At 36.3% G+C, this 27,052-nt stretch overlaps 1 protein-coding gene across 6 annotated transcripts in view; it reads left to right on the top strand.

Moving 5' to 3' along the window:
- The window catches only part of TTBK2 (tau tubulin kinase 2), a 140,380-nt gene that overhangs the window by 42,556 nt on the left and 70,772 nt on the right, over nt 1-27,052 (top strand). For 2 of the 6 annotated variants that reach the window (XM_029952764.1, XM_029952763.1), the window contains exon 4: nt 23,981-24,054. In XM_029952764.1, coding sequence (XP_029808624.1) covers nt 23,981-24,054 — 74 coding nt within the window. Of the gene's footprint in view, nt 1-360; nt 444-990; nt 1,103-4,222; nt 4,269-7,092; nt 7,322-23,980; nt 24,055-27,052 lie in introns of those variants that run through there. The other 4 variants (XM_029952766.1, XM_029952767.1, XM_029952768.1 and 1 more) reach the window with 4 other exon arrangements.

Here is a 27,052-nt window from a genome sequence, read left to right as displayed (position 1 = left end):
CTCTTAGCGCCTCACTCTCCTCCAAAATTAACCACTGTTACTGGTTTCTTGTGTTTTTTCCATAGTCAATATATACTGTAATCATCTATCTGTCTATCTTTACATACACATATTATTAATCATGTGATACATATTATATATGTAAATCATGAAATCACAATCATTTATAAAATCATTTGATTACATATGACATGTAATGATTTTGTGTGTGTGTGTGTATATATATAAAATTTCCCTCTCTTACTCATATCCCTCCACAATATGTGCAGTCATATTGTATATATATTTGTTCTACAACTTAACATAGCCTCTAAGATTCAGACAGTAAGACTCATTTTTATGCACCTTTATGTTCTGCAGCAGGAGCGATTGTGCAAACATACTGATTGGATCATGTCATTCCCAACCTTTGCTAAAACACTTCAGGGCCGGCCTTTTCTCAGGTAAAGTCCAGCCACCTTAACCTGGCATACAAGACCTTGGATTGACTCCTGCCAGCTTTGCTAGCCTCTTTACTTGAAACTGTTGGCTTACACTTGGAGTGTTGGTCATCCTAAACTTTTTCAGTTTCTTAAACATTTATGGCATCTTCTCTGCAGTCTACTTCTTTGTTTTGTACTTTTGAAAACTCCTACTTTTTTTTTTCTTTAACAAATGTCTAATAGTTGTAGCATTTATAAAAATCCACATGTAAAATAGGATTTAAAGAAATAAAGCAAAGTACAATTAAAACCTTCACTTATTTCATAAGCATATAATATCCAAAAGAATATATGCTTTAAAAATGTGATTCTACTGGCTTACTTGGTCCCTTTTTTACAATAAGATTAATACAGGATTTGCTTATTTTTAATTTTGTCTAATCAAAGTTATATAAATAGTTTCAATAATTAGTTCCTCAAAGTATATTGTGAAAAGCAGTAGTCCAGGTTCTGGTTCCAGATAAGACGAAGTAAGCACACTTCACCCTGTCTCTCCCACTGAATGCAGCTATAAAACCTGGACAGAGTGCTTGGAGTGGCTATTTGAGGACTCTGAAAAATAAATAGTAGGAGGCAGATTGGGGAAGAAGACCAGAATTCAAAGTACCACTGAAACAGCGGTGAGTTTACCATTTTTTTTTCCTTCCAGTATGCCCCAGCCTGAACTTAATGTATCCTGAAACTTGGAAATGACCATTATTAACACGGCAGAAAAAGCACCAGGAGAAGCCCTCTAGTTCTGTCTCAAGGAGCAGGAAGGGGGTCTCCTAATGCCCAGGGAAAATGTGGCAATCCCACAGCATTCTCTTTTTTCTTCTTTTTTTCATTTTCTTCATTTTCTTGCACCCCAGGCCTCAAGCAGTCCTTGGCAGCAGCTGCAGTGGCCGCATTGGGGGCAGGCAGGAGCCTAAATCTCAGAGCAGGAGAACTTACTTCTCATGTTGGAGGAACTGTGGTCTCAAGAGTGTGGCAAATCCCATGGCTTTTCTGCTCTCTCTGCTCTTCTGTTGCTTGGCCCTGATGGGGGTCCAGTCCTGAGAAGTACATGGCAGAGTGGGGTTATTGAAGCCTCAGCTTTCTACTGGAAGGCTGGAAAAGGAGAGCCCAAGGGAACCAACCGAAAGATTGCAAGAGAATGAGGAGCTTGAGAAACTGACTACTTAAAGTTTCTTATGGATTCATGAGTTGACTTCTAAGCTGTACATGCCAGAGTCTGATCCTCACAGCATACAGAAACACTGAGGACTGAAATATGGGATAGACCACCTCTTAACTCCCAAACTGGACACTGTGTGGGACAGTTATAAAACACATCAAGTATGATGACAGAGGGTTTGCAAACTGAATTGAAATTGAAAATACAACCCATAGAAGACTGGTCAGAACTTGAAGTGTGAACCCAACTAGTCAATTAATTATTGGCTAAAACAAAAACACCAACATCCTCGGTGGGACTTAAATAAGACCCAGAGTATTATAAAGTAATATTCCAAGTGACCAGAATACAATCTAGAATTATTCATCTTAAAAAAATCCAAAAATACTGAACTCATGTGGGAAAAGACACTGAAAAGATCATGATGATGCCAGGATCACACAGATGTTAAAATTATTTGAAAAATAGTTTTAAAATCAGCTATTATGACCATGTTCCAGGATTGAATGGGAAGAAGAAAGTCTCAGCAAAGAAAGAGAAGATATGAAGATCTAACTGGAGAATTTAGAACTAAGAAATACAATAATGGAAATGAAAACTCGTTAAATGGGCTCAATAGAGTAGATGTGACAATGAAAGAAGTCAGTGCACTTGAAAATAGATCAACAGAAATTATCTAATTTGAAAATAGAGGAAAATGGTTAAAGATAAAGAAATACACAGCCTCAGGGACCTATGAGACTATGATAAAGTCATACATTTGTGTCATCAGAGACCAAGAATGAGAAGAGAATGAGTGTGGTACTTGAAAAAATAATGACATAGAGCTTGGAAAGAAGACATAAAACTGTCCCTTTTTACAGATGGCATAAATGTCTATGTAGAAAATCTCAAGGAATCCACGAAAAAATTCCTAAAATAATGAGTTTAGCAAGTGATTCATGGTCAACTCACAAAAAGCAATCATATTTCTATATATACTAGTGATGAACAATTAAAAACTGAATTTAATGCAACATTTAGCTTTAAATATGACAGGATATGTGTAAGATTTTTATGCTGAGAATTATTAAGCCCTGATTTAAAAAAAAGATTTAAGTAAATGGAGAAACATGTTGTATTCATGAATTTGAAGAATTGTAATAGTAAAGATGGTGATTTTCCCCAGTTTGATCTATAGGTTTAATGCCATACTGATTTTTTAAAAAAATCCCAAGAGCACTCTGTCTAGTTATGAACTGATTATAAAATTTCTGTAGAAAGGCACAGGGCCTAGAATAGCCAAGGCAATTTTGAAAAAGAAAAATGTTGGGAAAAAAAAAAAACTACATGATTTAAAAACAGCATGATGCTCTCATAATCAAGACTTTATTATTGGCAAAAGGAAGAGCTGTAGCTCAATGAGATAGAATAGAGATTCCAGAAATAGGCCCACACAAATATGGCCAATAATTTTTTACAAAGTTGCAAAATGGAAAAAGAATAATCTTTTCAATAAGCAGTGTTTGAATAATTGGACATCAACATACAAAAATAATGAACCTTGACCTTAACCACATGTATTATATAAAAATGAACTTAAAATGTACCAGGCATCTAAATTGAAAACATAAAGCTATATAACTTTTAGAAGAAAACAGGAGAAAATCTTTGTGTCCTGAGTGTAGGCAAGAAGTTCTTTCACATGACACCAAAAACATTATTCATGAAAGAAGAAATCAATGAATTGGACTTTATTAAACAAAAAACATTGCTTGTGAAGATGCTGTTAAGGGGATGAAAAGGCAGATTATAGGCTGGAAGAAAATATTAGCAAGTCATATACCTGCAAAGGACTTATATTTGGAATATGTAAAGAACTTTGAAAACTCAACAGTAAGAAAATAAGCCAGTTAGAAATGTTTAAAAGGCTTTGGCAAAGAGGATATAGAGTGGCAGATCAGCTCATGGAAAGATGTTTAGCATAAATAGTTATTAAGGAGAATGAAAGTGAAAACCTTGGTGAGTTACCCTTGTACATCCATTACAATGGCTTATATTAAAACTGTTAACAGTACCAAGTGCTGAGGACGATGTGGAGCAACTGGAACTCTCATATATTGTTGGTGGGGTTGTAAAATGATACAGTTCTTCTGAAAAGCAATTAAACAGATACTTACAAATGTTAAATATGAATTTACTGGGTGATCCAGCAACCCTACTCCTAGGCATTGACCCTTGAGAAATAAACATTTGTGTTCATATAAAAGCAACTACAGGAATATTTATATCAGCTCTATTCTTACATGCCAAAAATGTATAATTCAAATGTATAAATCAAGGGTGGCTAAATCCATACAGTGGGATACTGTTAGGCAAGAAAGAGTATGAACTCCTGATTCTCACAATTCCTGATTTCCTCTTCTTAGGGGAGTCTCTCCAGGGACCTCCTAGTCAGCTCCAGTCAGGTTTTTTGTTTTGTCTGTTCACAAGACTGTTGATGTTTGGATTACCCTTTAATGTCTTCCTGGGGATTCCCTTTGCTTCTCTTTTATATTGTATGCCTGTTGAATCCCTGTCTCTCTTGTGTTTATTCTCATTTTAGAGAAGCACCTCTTCTACTAGCTTCCTGAGTAAAGGATGCATGAGAGGTATGTGTTTGGGACCTCTCTTGCATGTCTGAAAGTGTTTTTTATCCTACTCTGATGTTTAAATGAAAAACTGGCTGGATTTAGAATTCTTTATTGAAATAATTTTACTTCCGAAATTTCTCTTCATACTGTAGTGGTTAAAAAGTATAATTCTATTATGATTCTTGTTACTTTGGCAATGTTTAATAATTCTAGTTTTCTCCAGGGTTTTGCAATTTCATGATGATATACCATAGTATGGGTATGTTTTATTATAGTATGCCTGTTTCTGTCCTTTATTTAAACTTGTGGTCTGAAGGTTTCTCCTGGGAAGTTTTCTTGAATTATTTTGTTGATGGTTTCCAACCCTTTATTATTATTATTATTATTATTATTATTATTAATTTTCTGGACTACCTGCTATGGAGATAAGTGGCCTTGGAATGGCTCCCTAATTTTTGGTTTCTTTTTCTTATTTTTACATATGTTTGTTAATACATTTCTGTGATAGACAAGTACAGTTTAATAGATAGGGTGATGAAATTGTACTTACTTGTTCTAACCACAAAAACCTGGTAGTTTTAAATTGGCCATTGTGATAGAATAGAGAGTTTTGTTTAATAGAATTCCCTGTGATGGTTATCTAGAGTAAAGAGTTGGAAACTTGCCTTTGACTCCTGGTGAGCTACTATAACTTAGGTAATTGTTAGATAGCCTCAGGAGTGCTAAGAGGAGCCTTTCTCCTTAAACTTTTTGGCTCAGTTATTTTTTCTGGGAACTTGGTTTAAAAGATTCATCTTTTTTGTTGTTGTTTTGTTTACTGATAGGTTAACTCAGTCAAGCTCTAAGCTCTGTGATGCATTCTAATCCATCTAATCTATTGATTTCTCACAGTGCTTATTCTCTGTTCTTAGAATCTATCACTTGATCTCATATTGTGATATTATCTTATAGTAAGTTCATTTCTTTCAACAAGATTGTAAATTTTTTGAGGACAGGACTATGCCTTATATTATTCTGTCTTCCTTGGTGTAGATTATTTCATGAGCTGTTATTATTATGTTGGGTGTGGGTTTTTTTTTGTGGTGGTGTGGGTGGGTAAATAAGAGGAGTAAATTAAAGATGGTTACGGAAGCTAGAACTGGTTTTATTGTGCCCTTGGCAGTATAGTTGTCCAGCTTTGCAGAATCCCAGTATTTGCTAGTTTGCCATTGAGCTGGAATTTGTTCTTTAAGTTACAGAGCATCCCCATTAGTGGGTTTGGATACTTTTAACTCAGCTCTTCACTTTATTACTCAATGGCTTTTTTATTTAAAAAGGAAAATGATTGATGCCTCTTCCTGTTTTATTTTACTTTCTTCTAGCATATAAAAATAACACACAATTATTTTCCTTTTGCATGACAGTGTTATTCATTAATACTTAATGTCTGGGACGCAGACCATCACACCATCATTTGCCATAGCTTTTTAAGCTCTTGGTTTGGAAGCAAGGGTAGTGAATGATCATTTGAAATTGTAAGAACAAGAAGATTCATTAGGTTTTATGCATTTATTTTAAAATACCAGCATATCTATTTCTTTTTTTTTTTTAATGTTTTATTTATTTTTGATACAGAGAGAGACAGGGCATGAGAGGGGGAGGGACAGAGAGAGAAGGAGACACAGAACCGGAAGCAGGCTCCAGGCTCTGAGCTAGCTGTCAGCACAGAGCCTGACGCAGGGCTCGAACCCAGAAACGTGAGATCTGGCCTGAGCCAGAGTCGGACGCTTAACCAACTGAGCCACCCAGGCGCCCCTCTATTTCTTTAAAAAAATATTTTGGACAGTAAGGAAGAGCTTATCACTACTTGTCTTAGATGAGTAAAAATCTTTTAAAAAAATTTTTAAATGTTTATTTATTTATTTACTTATGTTTTTTTTTAATTTATTTTTGAGAGACAGAGAGAGATGGCGTGAGCAGGGGAGGGTCAGAGAGAGAGGGAGGTGCAGAATCCTAAGCAGGCTCGAGACTCTGAGCTAGCTGTCAGCACAGAACCCGACATGGGTCTCAAACCCACAAACCGCAAGATCATGACCTGAGCCGAAGTCAGACGCTCAACTGACTGAGCCACTCAGGTGCCCCTACGTTTATTTATTTTTGAGAGAGAGAGACACAGAGTATGAGTGGGCAGGGTCAGAGAAAGAGGGAGACACAGAATCCAAAGCAGGCTCCAGGCTCTGAGCTGTCAGCACAGAGCCTGATGTGGGGCTCGAACCCACGAACTGTGAGATCATGACCTGAGCTGAAGTTGGCCACTTAACCGACTGAGCCACCCAGGTGCCCCATAAATCCTTTTTAATACCACAATTAAAATTGGTGTTTAATTAGCAAGGTTCTACCTTGTCTATAATATTCATAGATATTATCTACCTATTTAAATTAAGTCTGCTTCTTATTGTCTTTTTAGGGGGAAGATATCACTGATTATTTCATTTTGCAGTTTGGTGACAGACCACAAACATTCCTTATTGGGTTAGATTGGTCAAGAGCTAGATTAAGAGAAAGCCATAGTGGTAGTATTCTGAAGGGTTGGTTAAGATTTGGTTTGTATATTCAGGATTTCTTTGCTCTCTTAAAGGATTTCTTTAACATAAGAGACATATAAACAGGGAGACAAAATAGATTTGTTGTATACTTCCATCCTATATTTTCTTGAGGTTAACAATCTATGATTTTTAGTGATCACTGCTCCCTTACTAACTTCTTTCTCTACTTTTGTCTCTGCATCAGATTGGATCGCTCTTATTCAACTCTAGGAAACTTACTTTAATTTTCTTATTTTTCCCCCTCAGGGTGTTGGTAGGTGACTAACTTGCTAATACCTGAAAATCTAATTGTAAATTTTAATTGGTTGATATTACCTCTACGGGGATATTTAGGTCCAAGGGGTGTGTTTAATTTGAAGAAATGAGGTTGAGGGAAATAATCTGAGCAAAAAACAAAGTAGCACATTTGAGAAGGAGAATTAAAAAAGAAACTGACTTCATTAGAGAGTGTGGTGCATGTGGAAGAACTGAAAGAAATGAGGCTTGGTAAGTAATACAGAATGAATTGTGAATTTCAGGTTCACCATTTCATTTCATTTCTTTTTCCAGAAAATAAATGGCTTAAAATGTTTAATTCCGGTATAATTAACATAGACAGTTATATTAGTTTCAGGTGTACAATATAATGATTCAACAATTGTATACATTACTCAGTGGTCATCATAATAAGTATACTCTTAATCTTCTTCACCTGTTTTACCTATTTCTTTCCGCCCTCCCCCCCCACCAAATTCACTTCTTCTCTAGTAATCACTAGTTTTCAGTAGTTAAGAGTGTTTTTTTTGTTTGCCCTTTTTTCCCTTTGTTTATTTGCTTTGTTTCTTAAATTCCATGTATGTGTGAAATCATATGGTATTTATCTGTCTCTGGTTGACCTCTTTCACTTAGCATTATACCCCCTAGATCCATCCATGTTTTTGCAAATGGCAAGGTATTATTCTTTTTTATGGCCAAGTAATATCTCATTGCATGCCCATGCATGTGTGCAAGTGTGTTTGTTCATGCGTGCACGTGTGTGTCTCATACCTCATATCTTCTTCATCCATTCATCTATCAGTGTCCACTTGGGTTGCTGCCATAATTTGGCTATTGTAAATAATGCTGTAATAAACATAGTGGTACACGCATCTTTTCAAATTAGTGTTTTTGTATTCTTTGGGTACATACCCAGTAGTGCAATTACTGGATTGTAGAGTGGTCCTAGTTTTAATTTTTTGAGGAACTTCCATTCCATTGTCCACAGTTGCTGGACCAGTTTGCATTCCCACCAATAGGTCCCTTTTTCTCCACATCCGTGCCAACACTTGTTGTTTCTTGTGTTATTGATTTTAGCCATTCTTACAGGAGTGAGGTGATAATCTCTTTATGGTTTTGATTTGCATTTCCCTGCTGGTTATTGATGTTGAGCATCTTTTCATGTGGACCAGCATGGCTTCTTTGGAGAAATATCTGTTCATGTTTTCTGATCATTTTAATTGATTTATTGGTTTTTATTCTCTTGAGTTCTATGTTTTTTACATATTTTGGTTGATAACTTCTTATTGGATATGTCATTTGCATGTATCTTCTCCTATTCAGTAGGTTGTCTTTTGTTTAGTTTTTCTTTTGCTCTGCAGATATTTTAATTTTGATGTAGTCCTGGTAGTTTATTTTTGCTTTTGTTTCTCTTGTCTTAAGAGAAGGTATTGCCTGTGTGTTCTCTTGTAGAACTTTTATGGTTTCAGGTCTCACATTTAAGTATTTAATCCATTTTTAGGTTTTTTTTTTGTATGGTGTAAGAAAGTGGTCCAGTTTCATGCTTTTACATGTAGTTGACCAGTTTTCCCAGCACCATTTGTTGAAGAGACTGTCTTTCCCATTGCATATTCTTGCCTCTTTTTGTCATAGATTAATTGACCAAATAATCATAGTTGTTTTTTTTTCTGGGCTTCTCTTTTCTGTTCCATTGATCTGTGTTTCTTTGTGCCAGTACCATACTGTTTTGATTTCTACAGCTTTGTAATATATCTTGAAATCTGGGATTGTGATACTTCTAGTTTTGTTCCACTTTTTCAAGATGGCTTTGGCTACTCAGGGTCTTTTCTGGTTCCATACAAATTTTAGGATTATTTGTTTTAGTTCTATGAAAAATGCTCTTGATATTTTGACAGGGATTGCATTAAATCTGTAGATTATGTTGGGCAGTTTGGATATTTTAACAATATTTGTTCTCCCAATCTATGAACATAGGCTGTCTTTCCATTTGTTATGTCATCTTCAGTATCATCAGTGTTTTACAGTTTTCACGTACAGGTCTTTTACCTCTTTGACTAAGCTTATTCCTAGGTATTTTAGTATTTTTAGTGCAATTGTAAATGGGATTGTTTTATTAATTTTTCTTTCTGCTACTTCATAGCAAGTCTGTAGAAATGTAACGGATTTATATATATTGATTTTGTATCTTGTGACCTTATTGAATTCATTTGTCAGTTTTAGTAGTTTTGTGGAGGAGTTCCTCACCATTTTAATGGTCTTTCTATAGGCATTATTGTTTATGGTTTCTTTTTTTTAATTTCTTTTTTTTTAATGTTTTATTTATTTTTGATACAGAGAGAGACAGAGCATGAGAGGGGGAGGGGCAGAGAGAGAAGGAGACACAGAACAGGAAGCAGGCTCCAGGCTCCGAGCCAGCTGTCAGCACAGAGCCTGACGCGGGGCTCAAACCCACGAACGTGAGATCTGACCTGAGCCGAAGTTGGACGCTTACCCGACTGAGCCACCCAGGTGCCCCTGTTTATGGTTTCTTAAGGAAGCAAATGACATGATAAAAACAGTATTTGGGAAAATTATCTTATGAATAGTGTGTGACTTTTGACATATGGGACATATTTGGCCTAGTCCAGTGAAGTACAGTCAGATGTGACAGAATGGAGGGAGTCTAGAAGAGACACGGCTTAGTGAGCCTGTCAATAAATAATAGGTGGTAATTCATTAGAGCATACATCATCAGAGGAGTCCAATAGGGTGTTTATAAAGGATAGTTGAAGCACAGGACAAAGCAAGCTCATGCTTGTCACTCTAAGGTAGACATTTGGCCCTGTAGGGATGGGGAAAGGGGTAGTAGAGTGGAGAAGAAGGAGCAAATGGCCTTAGGGCTAGAAAGTCCAGAGTACTGGATAGTTTATGAATGTTTATTTTCATTCTCTCTTCCTTCTTTCGTTCTTAGACACCTGTTAAACATGAACCACCATGCTAGGAACTAGAGTTATAAATAAGAGATGGTCTTTGTCCTCAGGGGTTCACACTCAAGTCAGACTGATACAAGAGGATGAATAGTTGATGGATGATAAATTATAAGAAAAATGTATAGGGGCACCTGGGTGGCTCAGTCGGTTAAGCATCTGACTTCGGCTCAGGTCATGATCTCACAGTTCATAGGTTCAAGCCCCACGCTGGGCTCTGTGCTGACAGCTCAGAGCCTGGAGCCTGTTTCAGATTCTGTGTGTCTCTCTCTCTGCCCCTCCCCCATTCATGCTCTGTCTCTCTCTGTGTCAAAAATAAATAAACTATTAAAAAAAAGATATTAAAGAAAAGTGTATAAAATTAAAAAGAGGAATGTAAAAAAAAAAGGGGGGGGGCATTGAGAAGGGAACAAAAGAAACCAGAGAGAAGCTCAGTTGTCAGAACTATGGAGTTAGGTCAGGACTAGATGAAGTGGCAAGGGTGAATGGTTGATGACATCTAGCATATTGTGGTGGCTAGAGCTCCATAAATGTTTCCTGCTGAGCATGAGGGAGAAAGCGAGATGGGCTTGAGTCTTTAGGTGAGAAGTAAGTGGCACTAGTAATATGGGAAGAAAGGATATAGTGGCAAGGAATGAGCAAGGGCCTTAAAGTATTTGGAAAACATAGAGGCAAAGGACCCCAGGTAAATGCTCTATGACATAGTGATGTCCTAGGGCAAGGTAGGCAGTCTCAGAAGTAGATGGCGAGGAGATGGACAAAGGATAAGAACTGGCAGTTCACAAAAAACCTTATTAGTAATAGAGAAACTCAGTTTATATAGCAGGACACTGATTCATACCCATCGGACTGGCAAAAACAAAAATGTGTGACAGCACCAAGTATTGGTGAGGACAGAGAAATTGGAACTTACTCGAGACTTGATAGCAGAAGTATAAATTGGTACAATTACTTGGAAAGCAATTTGTACCTATTATTTAATGAAGAGGCTAGCAGTCATTTATCATTCTTTCTGTGCCGGGCATTGTTTTAAGTGTGTGTTTTAAAAAAAGATTATTTGATTTAAATTTTCTACGTCTTTCCCCTGATTTTATAGTTGAGGAAGTAGAACTTGAGAGGTTAAATAATCTGTCCACAGTCAAAAAAGTAGTGAATACAAGAGCTAGGATTTTAGCTTAGATCTGTCTCTTTCTAAAACTTGTGTTCATAATCACTAATGATAATAGGAAGCATATATTGAGCATTTACTATGTGCTGGGCAGTATATTCAGAATTAGACATACCTTAGCTGATTTACCTGCGTAATAATAACTCTTTGAGGTAAGAACTTTTGTTACTGATCATGTGGCTTTTAGAGATTAAGTAACAGGCTGGCAAGTGAAAAAGCTGATATTTAATTCATGCCATCTTGAACACATGAACTTGTATTCCATATCAAACTGAAAGATCCAGAGGTGTAGGATAGACTGCAGGTATGTTTTGATCTGGGTTCTCTTTTTTGCCCCCTCTCAGGTTTATTGAGATAGATATAATTGACATATAACTTTGTATTATGTATAACATAAAGATTTGGTGCATGTATATACTGCATAGCTACCACACGTTTAGGTTATCACCTCAGTTTTTTTTCTTGTGATGAGAACTTTTTTTTTTTAACTTTGAGGTTTGTTTTTTTTTTTTAAGTTTATTTATTTTGAGAGAGAAACATCACATGGAAGGGGCAGAGAGAGAGAGAGAGAGAGAGAGAATCCCAAGCAGACTCTGCATTGTCATTATGGAGCCAGAAAGGGGCTTGAACTCACGAACTGTGAGTTGTTTCCATGTCTTGGCTATTGTAGGTAATGTGACATTGAACATGGGCATGGGATGTCTCCTAAAGATAGTAATTTCATTTCTTTGGGTATACACCCACAAGTGGAATGGCCAGATCATATGGTAGTTCTATTTTTAATTAAAACATTTTAAATTCCAGTGTTTTTAATGTATAGTGTTATATTAATGTCAGGTGTACAATATAGTGATCCAACAGTTCTATACATTACTTAGTGCTTATCAAGATAATTCCACTCCTAATCTTCTTCTGTTTCACCCATCTTCCCACGTACCTCCCTTCTGGTAAGCATTTGTTTGTTCTCCATACTTAAGAGTCTGTTTTTTTATTTATCTCTTTTTTTCTTTGTTTATTTGTTTTGTTTAAGAAACTTTTTAAAAAAATTTATTCATTTTAAGAGAGACACAGTGCGAGTGGGGGAAGGGCAGAGAGAGGGAGAGAGAGGACCCCGAGCACTGTCAGCACCGAGCCTGATACCGGGCTTGAATTCATAAACTGTGAGATTATGACATGAGCTGAAACCAAGAGTTGTACGCTTAACTGAGCCAGATCTCTGTACTATTTTCCCTAGTGGCCACCACAATGTACATTCCTAACAGTAGTGCCCAACGATTCCCTTTCTCCACATCCTTACCAACAATTGTTATTTTTTGTCTTTTTGATAATAGCCATTCTAATGGATGTGAGGTAATATTTTATTGTGGTTTTGATTTGCATTTCTCTGATGATTAATGATATTGAACACTTTTTCATGCACCTGTTGACCATTTTACTATTTTCTTTGGAAAAATGTCTCTTCAGGTCCTCTACCCACTTTTAAATCAGATTTTTTTTTTTTTTTTTTGCTGTTCAGTTGTATGAGTTCTATATTTTGGATATTAATTCCTTAGCAGATGTGTGATTTGCAAATATTTTATCCCAGTTGGTTGCTTTTTCATTTTGTTGATGGTTTCCTTTGTTGTAAAGAAGCTTTATAAATCGATGTAGTCCAACTTATTTATTTTTGCTTTTGTCATTTTTGCTTTTGGTCTCAAATTTAAAAAATAATTGCCAAGACCAATGTCAAGGAGCTTAGCCCCTATCTTTTCTTCTATCAGTTTTATGGTTTCAGGTTTTACATTCAAGTCTTTAATCTATCTTGAGTTGATTTTACATATGTTATAAGATAGCATCTGGTGACATTTTTTGTTTGTGATTATCTCTTCCATTTTGTAGACTGAATTCTCATGCTTGTTTCCTTCATTGCTGAGAGATATTTGCTGACAGCAACTGGAAGGGAACTCTATTCTGTCTCTTTAAAAATAACATCTCTTCTGGGGCACCTGGGTGGCTCAGTCTGAATTTGGCTCAGGTCGTGATCTCCTGGTTCTTGAGTTAAAGCCCCGCATTGGGCTCTAAGCTAACAGCCCAGCCTGGAGCCTGCCTCAAATTAGGTGTCTCCCTCTCTCTGCCCTTCCCCTGCTTGCACTCTGTCTCTCTCACTCTCAAAAATAAAAATGTTAAAAACACTTTTTAACTTAAAAAATAACATCTCTTCTCACGTCATATGAAACTATTGAGTTCTGCTCTGATTAGAACATCTCTGAAACAGTTTTGTCAGAGTAATGTCATGCATTGATTGCCTTGAATATTTACTTTTCTTCCCCTCAACAAATTGCTGTCTGTAATAAAAGAGAAATTTCTCTATTATTCTGATTGGCTTAGAGCAGTTAATGCCCAGCCTTGGGTCTCGGAGTGGATCAAGCCCATTGAGACAGTAGATACATGATACAGGAAGATCATTCCCCAAGGGTAATTCAGGTCCTGTTAATAAGGGGGAACAGACACTGGATAGTTAACCAATGAGATACTTTATTTATTTTTTTATTTTTTTAAATGTTTTATTTAGTTTTGAGAGACAGAGACAGCTGAGCAGGGGACAGCCAGAGAGAGAGAGGGAGACACAGAACCTGAAGACAGGCTCCAGGCTCAGAGCCTGACGCTGGGCTCAACCCCACAAATCGTGAGATCATGACCTGAGCTGAAGCTAGATGCTCAACTGACTGAGCCACCCAGGTGCCCCAATGAAATGCTTTATAAATATACTATATTATTGGGGCGCCTGGGTGGCTTAGTCGGTTAAGCGTCCGACTTCGGCTCAGGTCATGATCTCACAGTTCTTGGGTTTGAGCCCCGCGTCAGGCTCTGTGCTGACCGCTAGCTCAGAGCCTGGAGCCTGTCTTCGGATCCTGTGACTCCTTCTCTCTCTGACCCTCCCCTGCTCATGCTGTCTCTCTCTCTCAAAAATAAATAAAAACATTAAAAAAAATTTTTTAATAAAAAAATATACTATATTATTTAAATTTCTCAGGAGTTCTGCTGAGGAAATTGAGACTTGCTTAACGTTCCATAATTATTAATGGCAGAGTTGAGATTTAATTCTAATCTAGTGCTTGCTTTTTTTGTCTTTCCATCAGTCTTGTGTCTCCTTCAAAGAAAAATAATAGGTTGTTCTACATGGCATATGGCATTCATGACCCTATCTTCTAAGATTCCATACTGATTTTCTGTAGATTTCCTTAATTAAAACAACCATCACAAGATACCAAAAGTTATGGGATACAGTTTAAGTCGTGTTTAGAAAACAACATAGAACAGTAAACACATAAATTAAGAAGACAGAATGATTTCCAGGACATTATCTAACCTTCCACATTAGGACACTAGAGAAGGAAGAGCAAATAGACCTAAAGCAGGCAGAGTCAGCGTGGCTGCGTCAGTCAGTGGACCATGTGACTCTTGATCTCAGGGTCATGAATTCAAGCCCCAGGTTGGGCATAGAACTTACTTAAAAAACAAAACTAAACTAAACTAAAAAGCAGGCAGAAGGAAGTAAATAATAAAGATTATAGTGGAGGTGAGGAAAACAAGGGGGAAATCCACAAAACCAAAATTTGGTTCTTTGAACAAAATTAACAAACCTTTAGCTAGAAAGACTAAGAAAAAATAAAAAAGAATCAAATTATTAAAATCAGGAATGAAAGAGGGAACATTTCTGTTGATCTTACAGAAATAAAAATGATTTTAATAAGGGAATGCTACACTGTACCTGGCAACAGATTAACTAACCTACATGAAAAGGACAAATTCCTAGAAAGATGTAAACTATTGAAACTGATTCATGTATAGATAAGAATCTGAGTAAACCTATAACAGGTAAAGAGATTGAATTCGTAAAAAAAAAAAAAACAAAAAAAAAAAACAAACCACCTACCCATAATGAAAAGCTCAGGCCCAGATGGTTCCACTGGTGAATTCTAATAAGCATTTAAAGAAGAATGAATATCAGTTTTTTTACAAACATTCCAAAAAAATAGAAGAGGAGTGAACATTCCCCAATTCATCCTGTAAGGCCAATATTTTGGAATCAAAACCAAGCAAAGATATTAGAAGGAAAGAAAAGTGAAAACTGGGGTCTCTTTTGAATATAGATGCAAAATACTAGGAAACATAATCCAGCTACATATAAAAATATTATATCCCTGGATTTGCAGGTTGGTTTAAAATATGAAAATTGATTAATATAATACCTATATCAATAAAATAAAAGACAAAACCCACACAATTATGTCATTAGATACAGAAGACCGATTTAACAAAATTTAGTGCCACTTCCGTGTTAAAAAATACTCAGTGAACTAGAAATAGAACTTCCGTATCCTGAAAGGAGCCATATTAAAAAAAACCCAAAAAACAAAACCCAAAAAACTCCACAGCTAATACAGTAAGACTGAACTCTTTCTCCTAAAGATAAGGAGTAAGTCCAGGATTTCTGTACTTGCCACTTCTATTCAAATCAAGAATGCACCCAGACTCGCAAGAAGTAAAACTATCTCTAGTTGTAGATGACATTATCTTATATTGGAAATCCTAAGGAATCCACTAAAAATTTTTTAGAATTACTAAACAAGTTCAGCAAGATTGCAAGAAACAAGATCAATTTACAAAGATGATTCGTATCATTAGACATTAGCAATAAGCAATCCAAAAATGAAATTAAGAGAACAATTGCATTTACAGTAGCATCAGAAAGAATAAAATACTTAGGAATAAATCTAATAAAGGAAGTGTAAAACTTATATTCTGAAAATTACATAACATTGTTGAAAAAAGAAGGCCTAAATGCATGGAAAGATATCTTGTGTTTGCAGATTAAAAGACCTAATATTGTTAAAATAGTGGTAGTCCTGAAATTGACCTATAGATAGAACACAGCCCCTATCAGAATTGCAGGAGGTTTCTTTGTAGAAATGGACAAGTTGATTCTAAAATTAATATGGAATTGCAAGTGACCCCCAGATAGCTGAAACAGCCTTGAAAAAGAACAAAGTTGGAGTATTTGCACTTTCTGATTTCAAAACTTACTACAGAATGACAGTAATCCAGACAGTGTCTACCCTTATTGACATAAGGATAGAAATATAGGTCAATGGAATAGAACTGAGAGCCCAGAAATTGTCACTTGGTCAATTGATTTTTGACAAGGGTACCAAGGCAATTCAGTGGGTAAGGAGTCTCTTCAACGAATGGTGCCAGCATAACTCCTTTGGATATTATAAAAGAATAAACAACACATATATTTGTCTCTTCCCCTAGTTCCTGGCATAGAACTCTTAAAATCTGGGTAGCCTCCTAAGTAATAAGAGCATTAGGAACATCTTTTGTTCTGATATTTGGTCCTAGAACAAATTTGGCCAGAACCTTGTTTCCTGACACAGAGCTCCTATGTCCCTTAGAATTTCCTGGGTTAGAGGAGTATTTCATGTTCTAAGGAAGCAACTCTTGGTGGACTCCTGAATAGCTTGAGAATGGTGGCAGGTCACCGGAAAGGCCAAGTGGTGATTAGAAGTTTGGAATTTTCGGCCCCACCCCCTGTCCTCTGGGAAATAGTAAAAATTCCAGAAGTATGGGGTTCAGAGATCTTCTGAGTTGGTGAGCATGCGGAGGTGCCGGGATAGTGGCACTCAGGAAGAGCATTGAAGCTCTGCACCCCTTCCCACATCTTTCCCAGTGTCTCTAAATCTGGCTGTTTATCTGTATCCTTTATTATGTCTTTTGCAATAAACTGGTAAATATAAGTATCTCCCTGAATTCTGTGAGCCATTCTAGCACATTGTCAAACCTAAGGGGTGGGTAATTTATATGGGTGACAACGTGGGACTTGTGATTGGCATCTGGAATAGGAACAGTCTTGTGGGACAAAGCCTTTAACTTCTAAAGCAGACTCCAGGTAGATAGTGTTAATTCAGTTGATGTCAGAAGTGTGTGAGTGTGGTGGTAGTGTGAGAATAAAGGAAAAACACAAGAGGAGTGTGTCTTCCAACATAGTTATACATGTGCAAAAGAATGAATTTGGGCCCTTAACCTCATACCGTATGTAAAAATGTATCCAAAATAGGGGGTTCCTGACTGGCTCAGTTTGTATACATGTGACTCTTTAAAAAAAATTTTTTTTAATGTTTATTTACTTTTGAGAGAGAGACAGAGGCACAAGCAGGAGAGGGACAGAGAGAGAGGGAAACACAGAATCAGAAGTAGGCTCCAGTCTCTGAGCTGTCAGCACAGAACCTGACGCAGGACTTGAACCCACAGACAGCGAGATTATGACCTGAGCTGAAGTCAGATGCTTAACTGATTGAGCCACCCAGGTACCCCTGTAGAGCATGCAACTTTTGATCTCACAGTCATAAGTTTGAGCTCCATGTTGGATGTAGGGTTTACTTATAAAAATTTTTTTTTAATCTTAAAAAAAAAGGTTATTCATGGAACACCTGGGTGGCTAAGCTGGTTAAGTGTCCAACTCTTGATTTTGGCTCAGGTCATTATCTCACAGTTCGTAAGATCTAGCCCTGTGTGGGGCTTCTTGCTGGGCGTGGAGCTTGCTTAAGATTCTCTCTCGCCCTCTGCTCCCTGCCTTCCATTTGGTTTCATGTGCACACATGCACACAGACACACACACTCTCTCTCTCTCTCTCTCTCAAAAAAAGTTCAAAGTCGTTCAAATACCTAAACATATAAAAGTCTTAGAAGAATACATAGGCATAAGTCTTCATGACTTTGGATTAGGCAGTGATTTCTTAGATATGACACTAAAACCACAAGGCAGCAAAATGAAATAGATATTAGACTTCAGATTTAAAAACTTGTGCTTCAAAGACCACCATCAAGAAAGTGAATAGACAACCTATGGAGCAGGAGAAAATATTTATAAACCATGTATCTGATTAGGACTTCATCTGGAGTATATAAGGAACTCTTATAACTCAGTAATAAAGAGACAAACAACCCAATTTAAAAATCAGCGAAGGGGGGTGCCTGGGTGGCTCAGTTGGTTGAACGTCTGACTTTGGCTCAGGTCATGATCTCACAGTCTGTAGGTTCAAGCCCTGTGTCAGGCTCTGTGCTGACCGCTCGGAGCCTGCTTCAGATTCTGTGTCTCCCTCTCTCTCTGCCCCTCTCCTGTTTGCTCTCTGTCTCTGTCTCTCAAAATAAAATAAAGACATAAAAAAAATCGGCAAAGGATATGAATAGACATTTCTCCAGAGAAGATACAATAAGCACATGAGAAGATGCTCAACATTATTAGTTATTATGGAAATGTTAATCAAAAGTATAATGAGATATCACTTCACTCTCACTAGGATGGCTGCAATAAAAACATACATAGGTAATGACAAGAGATGGTGAGGATGTGGAGAAATTAGAACCCTCGTATGTTACTGGTAGGAATATAAAACGTGCAGTTTCTTTGGAAAACAATCCAACAGTTCCCATGGGCTACTTAAGATTACAGATGGAATTAACCATATGCCCAGCAATTTTACTTTCAATTATATACCCAAGAGAAATGAAAACGTGTACACAAAAAGTTGTATGTGAATGTTCGTAGTAGCAATATTCATGACAAACAAAAAGTGGAAACAACCCAAATGGACAATCAATGGATACTTGGCTAAACAAAATATATGGTGTAGGTATATAATGAATAGTATTAACAATGAAGAGAAATGCAATATTCATGCATGCAACAACATGGATGAGTTTTTAACACATTATGCTAAGTGAAAGAAACCAATCACAAAAGACAACTTATTTTATGATTCCATTTATATGAAATGTTCAGAATCCACCAGAGATAGAAGGTAGGTTAATGGTTTCATAGGGCTTGGGAAGAGTTTCAGGGGGAAATGGAAGTGACAACTAATGAGCATGGCTTTTTTGATGGTATGAGGTAGGGCTGATGAAAATGTTCTAATACTGATTGTGGTGATGGTTATACAACTTTGTGACTAAACTAAAGACAGTCAAATTATGCTTTAAATGGGTGAATTTTGTACTATGTTAATAATGTTTCAATAAACATATTATAAAAATGTATTCATTGTTTAATATGTATCCTGTGCAGAGCTGCGGACTAGAGTACAAACATAAACAATATAGCCTGAAGATGCTGAAATTAGGTTTATGTATCTATTATATTCTGGTGCCTTTATGTACAGTTATGAGAATCTATGGGAATTAAGTAGGAGTAAAACAAGGAATGGCTTAGTTATCACTCCTACACAAGATAGTCCTGCTCTAGAGTGTCATTAAGATTATATAGTTGTTAGGGCACTGGGGTTGCTCAGTTAGTTAAGTGTCTGACTTGGTTTTGGCTCAGGTCATAATCTCATGGTTTCATGAGTTTGAGCCCCACATTGGGCTCTGTGCTGGCAGGGTGGAGCCTGCTTGGGATTCTCTCTCCCTTTCTTTCTCTGCCCCTTCCTCGCTTGCACTATCTCTGTTTTTCCCAAATAAATAAATAGACTTAAAAAGAAAAGGATTATTGAGAGTCATGGGGGTGTCTGGATGGCTCATTTGGTAGACTGTGCAACTCTTGATCTTGGAGTCCTGAATTCAAGCCCTGCATGTTGGGTACAGAGTTTACTTAAAAATAAAATCTTAAAAAAAGATTATTTAGATGTCTTTTATACTGAGAGTTCTTAAAAGTTTGTAAAATGGTTTACCTAGGGACTTTGAGTTGTTTCTGTAATATTTCTGAACCTCTCCTCTATTCTCATTGTGTGTGAAGTTGAATAACTATTTTTGTGAATGTGGAGTCCTGATCACACCTAGTAATGCATAGTGCAGGACTCTCTTTTTTTTTTTTATTTGTTTGCTTATCTACTACATATATGACCTTGTAGACTGCCTAACTTACCATAAAGATTGCTAGAGCTGGTATCTAGAGTCTACTCAGGACTCTTACCTAAATGAGAGCATGTTAGGTCTGTGCTTTTCAAGCTGTTTGTCTGTGTTTCCTTTTCTCTACAACAATGATTTTGAATCATTAACATTCTCCTCAAGTATAACCTACTCCAGTCCTTTCATTTTTAGAGATTATTTTGCTTAACTCACATCTAAAAAATAGGGAAAATAATAATATGTAAGCTCTGAGAATTAAATGCATGTAAAGCATCTAATATAATGCCAGGCACAATATGCTTCCATATTATGCATGTTTTATTATCTATAATTATTTATTAATTTGTTTACTTACAGATATTGATTGGACATTTCACTATTTACCAAGCACTGTGCTAGAGACCAGAACAAGATAGATACTGGTCCTTGTACTTAATGGAGTGATATCTTAGTTTGTACTAGTTATTATAGTAGTTATTTTAATAATCTAAGTGGTGGTGAAGAATTACTGTTCCAATTAAATTATAGTTTCTCCATGCTTTAAAAATTTGTCTATATTTACTGAACTAACTTGGTTAAGGGTTTTTGTTACCTGTATACATCTAAAATATAAGAGCAGCAGTATACTATTCCCAAAGTAGGAGGCAAGAATTCATTAAGCTCTTACCTAAAGCAATGAAGCTATATTGGTGAATCCCAGAAAATTTGCTATTGACTTTGTATTTTGGTTACCTAGTAAAGAGTCTACTGTTTATTTGATTTGTCTTTTTTCTTTGTAAAAGTAGGATGGTTTCACTGTTGAGAGATAAATAGTATTTTGGTGTAACATACCAATAAGACATTTTTGAATGACCATCCCAAGAAGAGTTAAATATAGTATGGCCTTCTGTTTTTAGATGGTTTAAATGTCTTTGTAATAGAAATCCATCACTATAATTGTTGTATGCTAGGAAAATGAAATCTTGAAGAATGGAAAACAAGAAGAAAATACTTCCTAAATGATATTTTAGTTGTTCCTTTGAGGCTGGGGGAAAGTATAAGTTGCTAATTGACCAGCATTTTATCCTTTCATTCCTGCTTCAGTTTACTAGGTGACACAGTTTTGTAAACATATGTAACATACATGTAAAGTGATTAACAGCATTGTACACATTGGGAATTATTGCTCCATTTTCACTCATTTCTTGCTGGTTCCAACCCTTTTCAACAAAAGCACAGATAATGGGAAAATAGTGTGATAACCTAAAGCAAAAGAAGTTCATTTTTTAACCTAAAGAAGTCTGAATTGTATTTATGTTTTAAGTCAGCCAGTAGAAAGTTTTTTTTTTTTTAATGTTGAGATATATTTATTACTCAACTGTCTAACAAGTCTTGCCCTTAAACCTCTGGGTGTATGATTTACTCACTTCATAGGCAAGCTTCTTCAAAGATTGCCCTGGCTGTCTCATACTTCATTTATACTTTAATCCATTAAAGGCTGGCTGCCGCCCTTTCTACCACCAGTGACTTCCTAATTTTTTATATTAACCAGCATTTCTCAACCTTTCTTCTTCTTTTTTTAAAATGTTTATTCATTTTTTTTTTTTTGAGAGAGAAAGAGACAGCGCATAAGTCAGGGAGAGGCAGAGAGAGGGAGACACAGAATCTGAAGTAGGCTCCAGCTCCAGGCTCTGAGCTCTCAGCAGAGAGCCTGACATGGGGCTCAAACCCAGAAACTGCGAGATCGTGATCTGAACAGAAGTCGAACACTTAACTGACAGAGCCACCCAGGCATCCCACTTCTCAGCCTTCCTGTAGCATTTGCCATTGGCCACTTCTGCCTTAACATGCTCTTCTCATTATATTCCTGTAATACCCCTTACTCATAGTTACCTCATATTATCTCTATTACTTGATTTCCTTCATGTAATTTTTGCCCATGCTCTAAATGTTGCATTTTCTAAAATTATTTCTTAGGTTAATTTTATCATTCTTTATTCTTCCAACTTGTCAACTGTACATCTATGTTTGTAGTTCCATCTACCTTCCATGAACTGATGGTTCCCCATTGTATTTCTACAGCTCAGCCACAGGCTTGAAATTATAATTGTCTGCTGAATTCAACAGGTTGTCCTTAAATTCAACATGCTGATATCCCTTATAGTCTATACAACCTATTATATATTCTCTTATTTTGGTACAACTTACCATTTAATTGTACCAATATCTAGTCAAAAATTGTCTAGTATCTCTCATATTTAGCTTATTTTTTCTATTGCTACTGTAATACTTATCATTTAAACCCTGTTCTCTCAGGATATTTTAACTATTCCCAGAATGACTTTTCTACCTCAAGAATTAACCTGTCAGTAGCCTATTCTCCTCATTGCCACCATAGGAGTGTTCTAAAGTACAGTGTTTTAAGTGTGTTTTTCCTCATCTTAAAATCTTTTACTTTTTATTATTTATTTTTTATTTTTAGAGAGAGTATGCAAGTGAGTGGGGGGAAGGGCAGAGGGAGAGAGAGAAAGAATCCCAAGCAGGCTCCACAGTCGCTCAGTTGCAGAGTCCAACACAGGGCTCATTCCCATGACCCTGGAATCATGACCTGAGCCCAAATCAAGAGTCAGACGTTCAACTGAGTGAGCCATCTAGCCACCCCTTAAAATCTTTTAGATGCTTCCCCTTACCCAGCAGTAGATTTCATATGTCCATCCATGGCCCATCTGCTTTTGGATCATTTAGAGAATTTTTGAAAAGCTCCTATCCTGTGTCTTCCCCCATCAATTATGAATCAGTATAGAGTTTAGGAATCTTTAAAAATCTTCTCAAGATGATTTTTTTAGGTAGCATGGGCTGGTAAACACTGACCTATAAATATCTCTCACTTTCCTTATCCTGGAGTCTAAGACCTTTCAGGCTCTCCTGCCTCCTGCTCCTCAAGCATCTTCTCATGCTGTTCTCCATTCATTCACTGTACTCCAGTGGCCTTGGAACTCATCAGTCTTGATCCTTTTTTTATGACTTTTGTTTGCTTTTGTTGAATCAGGGCAGAACCCTAGATTTCTACCTGCTCCACCTCTGCTTTCCTCGGTATTCTAGCCAGCACTTCCTTGGGTTTCACAGATAGAACTCAGGTTGAAAGCTACTGAACTAATCCAAATCAATGAGGTCCAGAAAAATTAGGTGATTAAGTGACTGAAATCATATATTGGTGAATGATGGATCATATCTAAAATTCAGGATTTATATTCCTAACAGAGTTCTTATTTATCGTTCTTCTCTATTTTCATATGTATAATATCTAGGCAACTTGATCTGAAATGACCAAATGACCTTTTAATTCTTTACTTCCTAAATAAATCATCATTCATTTATTCCCTCTTTCACTCATTTATTCACCCAATAAATTTATTTGTTCAATAAACATTTATTTGACTACACAAGGAGCAGTGTAGAGTCCCTGGGAAGATAGGTAGAAAATTTACAAAATATAGAAAATAATACAAATTTCCTATTATTTTTTAAATTTTTTTAACATTTATTAATTGAGAGCCAGAGAGAGACAGAGCATACGTTGGGGAGAGGCAGAGAAAGGGGGAGACACAGATTTGGAAGCAGGCTCCAGGATCTGAGCTGTCAGCACAGAGTCCAGCGCGGAGCCTGAACTCACAAACCACAAGATCATGACCTGAGCCGAAGTCAGATGCTCAACCCACTGAGCCACTCAGGCACCCCATAAATTTTCTATTATTAAGGTTCTTAAGATAGGTTCATTGTATTCAATTATAAAATACTATGCAGAAAAACAAATCATTAATTTTTAGAAGAGAAACCATAGTATAACCTTTTCTGCTGTTTTCTGTTTCTCCTTTTCTTTCTTTTATCCAGGGAAAGACCATGTTTGTAGATTTATTGGCTGTGGGAGGAATGATCGATTCAACTATGTGGTCATGCAGTTGCAGGTAGGTTGCTTTGAAAATGTATCTTAAAATATTTCAGTTTTGATGAAGGTACCTAATTTCAGTGGATATGGATAAAAGAAAATTCTTGGTATCTCAGAATGTTTTATACTATGCAGCTGGAATTTTTTAAAACAGATTTGATGTAGATTTTTCCCAAGATGAAAGGGTTGTTCTTGTCAACTGTTTTAGTTGATCTATATCTTCATTGATTGTCATCATTGCAAAGTTTTTCAATCCCTACATGGATTGCTGGATATAATGTTGAGTCTTGGCCTGTCCCTGTCCCTCTCCCTTCCTGCCTTTATTACCATTATGACTCTAGGTTTTAATTTATGTGCTCAAGTAATAACCTGGCTTGAAAATTAAGCATTAGTTGATAGGAGAAATGCATTCCTTTTTCTTTAATCATTCATTAACATAGGTCTGATTGCTATCCTTTAGACTGAGAGTGGAGTTGGGCTGGACAGGAGAGGAAAGAAATTCAGAAAGGGAATTTTGGAGTAATGATCACAGCAGGGAGAAGAGGGAAACCATCCCATTCTCTCTGACAACTACCTCTGCCCCTGAACACACACACACACACACACACACACACACACACACACACACACCCCTTTGAACTGTAGTCACTCTCAAAGTGTAAAAGATGTGATTTACCTTACTGCCTAACTTAGAGTTATCAGAGTTTCCTTTCATCTTTTGCAAAATTTTCTTTGGACATTGGGTTCTTTTGTTTTCTTTCAACTTAACTATACAGCAGTGATTTCAGAGACATGATAGATCCTAGCCTTAATGCCTTCTCTTCTCATCAGAATGCTTTTCTTGTTTCCCTTAGCTGTCCTTTAGCATTTGAGTTACAACTAAAGATATTAAGTCTCTGTAAAGTATAGCCATAGAGTCTTTGAGTTATGTGATTCACTGTCTCTTGAGCCAGCATTGTTTTATTTCTTGAAGCAGTTAACCGTGTAACTTTCGAGGTCATTAGTGTAGATTCTCTTTTTCTCACTTTGGCCATTGATAATCTAACTTTTTGGTATGATATTGTATAGTTTTCTTCTGGATTTATTATGCGTCTTATTTGATCCTCACCAGATCCCCGTGGAGATGATAAGATAGGAGGTTTTATCCTCATTTTTCAAGTTAAGGGACGGAAACTGAAGGAGGTTTGTGGTTTGCCTGGGGACTAACTTGTTGGGTGTTAGGCCTTTGTGGAAGCCTGAGGCCAGTATTCTTGACACAATTAGAGAAACGTCTTCATTTTGCTTTTAGGTTATTATTGGGACTAGAGAATTTGGATGAAAGCTTTCTCAGTCTGTAGAATCTCATCAGTCCTATCACATACTCACTTTTTTATGTTACTTAAGTGTACTTGTTTTTGTTTTTTTGCATTTATTTAAATCTTACTTTCTGGAAATGGGAAGGTTCTATGTCTGGGAAAACTAAGAAGATTGGTGTGTATCAGATAATAATGGCCTTTTGGCCTTTGGCAAGCTCTTTTGGACTCACCTAAAAACCTTTCCATTTGACTTGCATGTTGTATTTTTTTTTTGTCATAAGAAAATTAATCTACCATTAACCCCATCCCCCCATTCTATATAGTTATGATTGACTTGATTTGGGCTAACATTGGTACAACTACTAGAGGGTATTCTTTCTTAGTTGACACAATGAAAATAACTATAAGGTTTCCCTGTGTGTATTGTGATAAATTTTACATACTCAGCTTTTCACTGGTACTTTCAATTGCTTCTAAAAACCCTAAGTTCATTAATTCTTAACTACGCCTTTCCTCTTGGTGATTCAATTGTATAATATCTGCCTTTAAAATTTTAATAATCCTAAATCTATTGTAGAAAATCTAGCCAGTTATAATTTCTTCCTAACCTATATTCTCCTAGGATTCTCTGTATTTGATACTATTAATTTCTGCTTGAAATTCTTTCTCCTATGATACAACATTCCTGGTAGTATTATCCATATGACCATTCCTTTCTGTTTACTTTTCTCTTCCTAATCTCTAATTTAGGTTTCCTAATTTTTTTTTAGAAAATTAATATTTCTAATTTAAAGTATCTTTTTTATGTGATAATTTACCATTTTTTTCATGATTATAACATTTAAGCTCTGGTGCCATTTCTCTAATTTTCAGACACATCCCTTTGATATTATTAACTCATATTGGCACTAGAGGTCCAATATCAAGCTCATTATTTTCCTTTCAGCTAAGGGCCTAATCTTATTCTTTATTTGGTATTACCTGATGCAACCTTGTTAAACTTGGTAGATTTTAATGAAAACATCTGTTGACCTGAAACAAAATAAAGAACTACATTTTGAACAACAAAGTAAATAAATAAATAAATAAATAAATAAATAAATAAATAAATAAAATGGGACTTTCTTTTTTAAATGTTTATTTGTGAGAGAGAGAAAGTGTGGAGACACAGAGAGAGAGAGGCAGAGAATCCCAAGCAGGCTCTGCACTATCAGCGTAGACCCTGAGACAGGGCTCAAACTCATGAGCCATTAAATCATGACCTGACCCAAAATCAAGAGTTGGATGCTTATCTGACTGAGCAACTTCAGCGCCCCAGAATGGCGCCTTAAAATCTTAAAATCTTATAGGATCAAGAAATTGTACTTCTTTCTTTTCTCATTTCTACCAGCAAGACCTGAGACAGATCTCATGGAATTTCTTTTCATCATTGAGGCTTTCCAGGGGCATCTTTATTATAGCCAAGGGGTGATATTTTGTGAAAACCATATCATCTAGGGAGAGACAAAAAATATTTTTAATATTGTAACCAGTACAGATATAGATCTAGATTGCCTGACACCAGAGCTGCCATACTTTAAAAAACTTTTATTATTATGAAAAAAAAATTAAATGTACATGAAAATAGAATAATGTAAGGAACACCCATATACTCCTCACCCAGCTTCAGTAATTATCAATATATGGCCAGTCTTGTTCCTGGTGTATTCTCCCTCTCCTCTC

Source organism: Suricata suricatta, chromosome 9, assembly GCF_006229205.1.
Source record: "Suricata suricatta isolate VVHF042 chromosome 9, meerkat_22Aug2017_6uvM2_HiC, whole genome shotgun sequence".
Taxonomy (NCBI): domain Eukaryota; kingdom Metazoa; phylum Chordata; class Mammalia; order Carnivora; family Herpestidae; genus Suricata; species Suricata suricatta.
The sequence above is the reverse complement of the archived record's forward strand: the minus strand, read 5'-3'. Positions and strand labels throughout refer to the sequence as shown.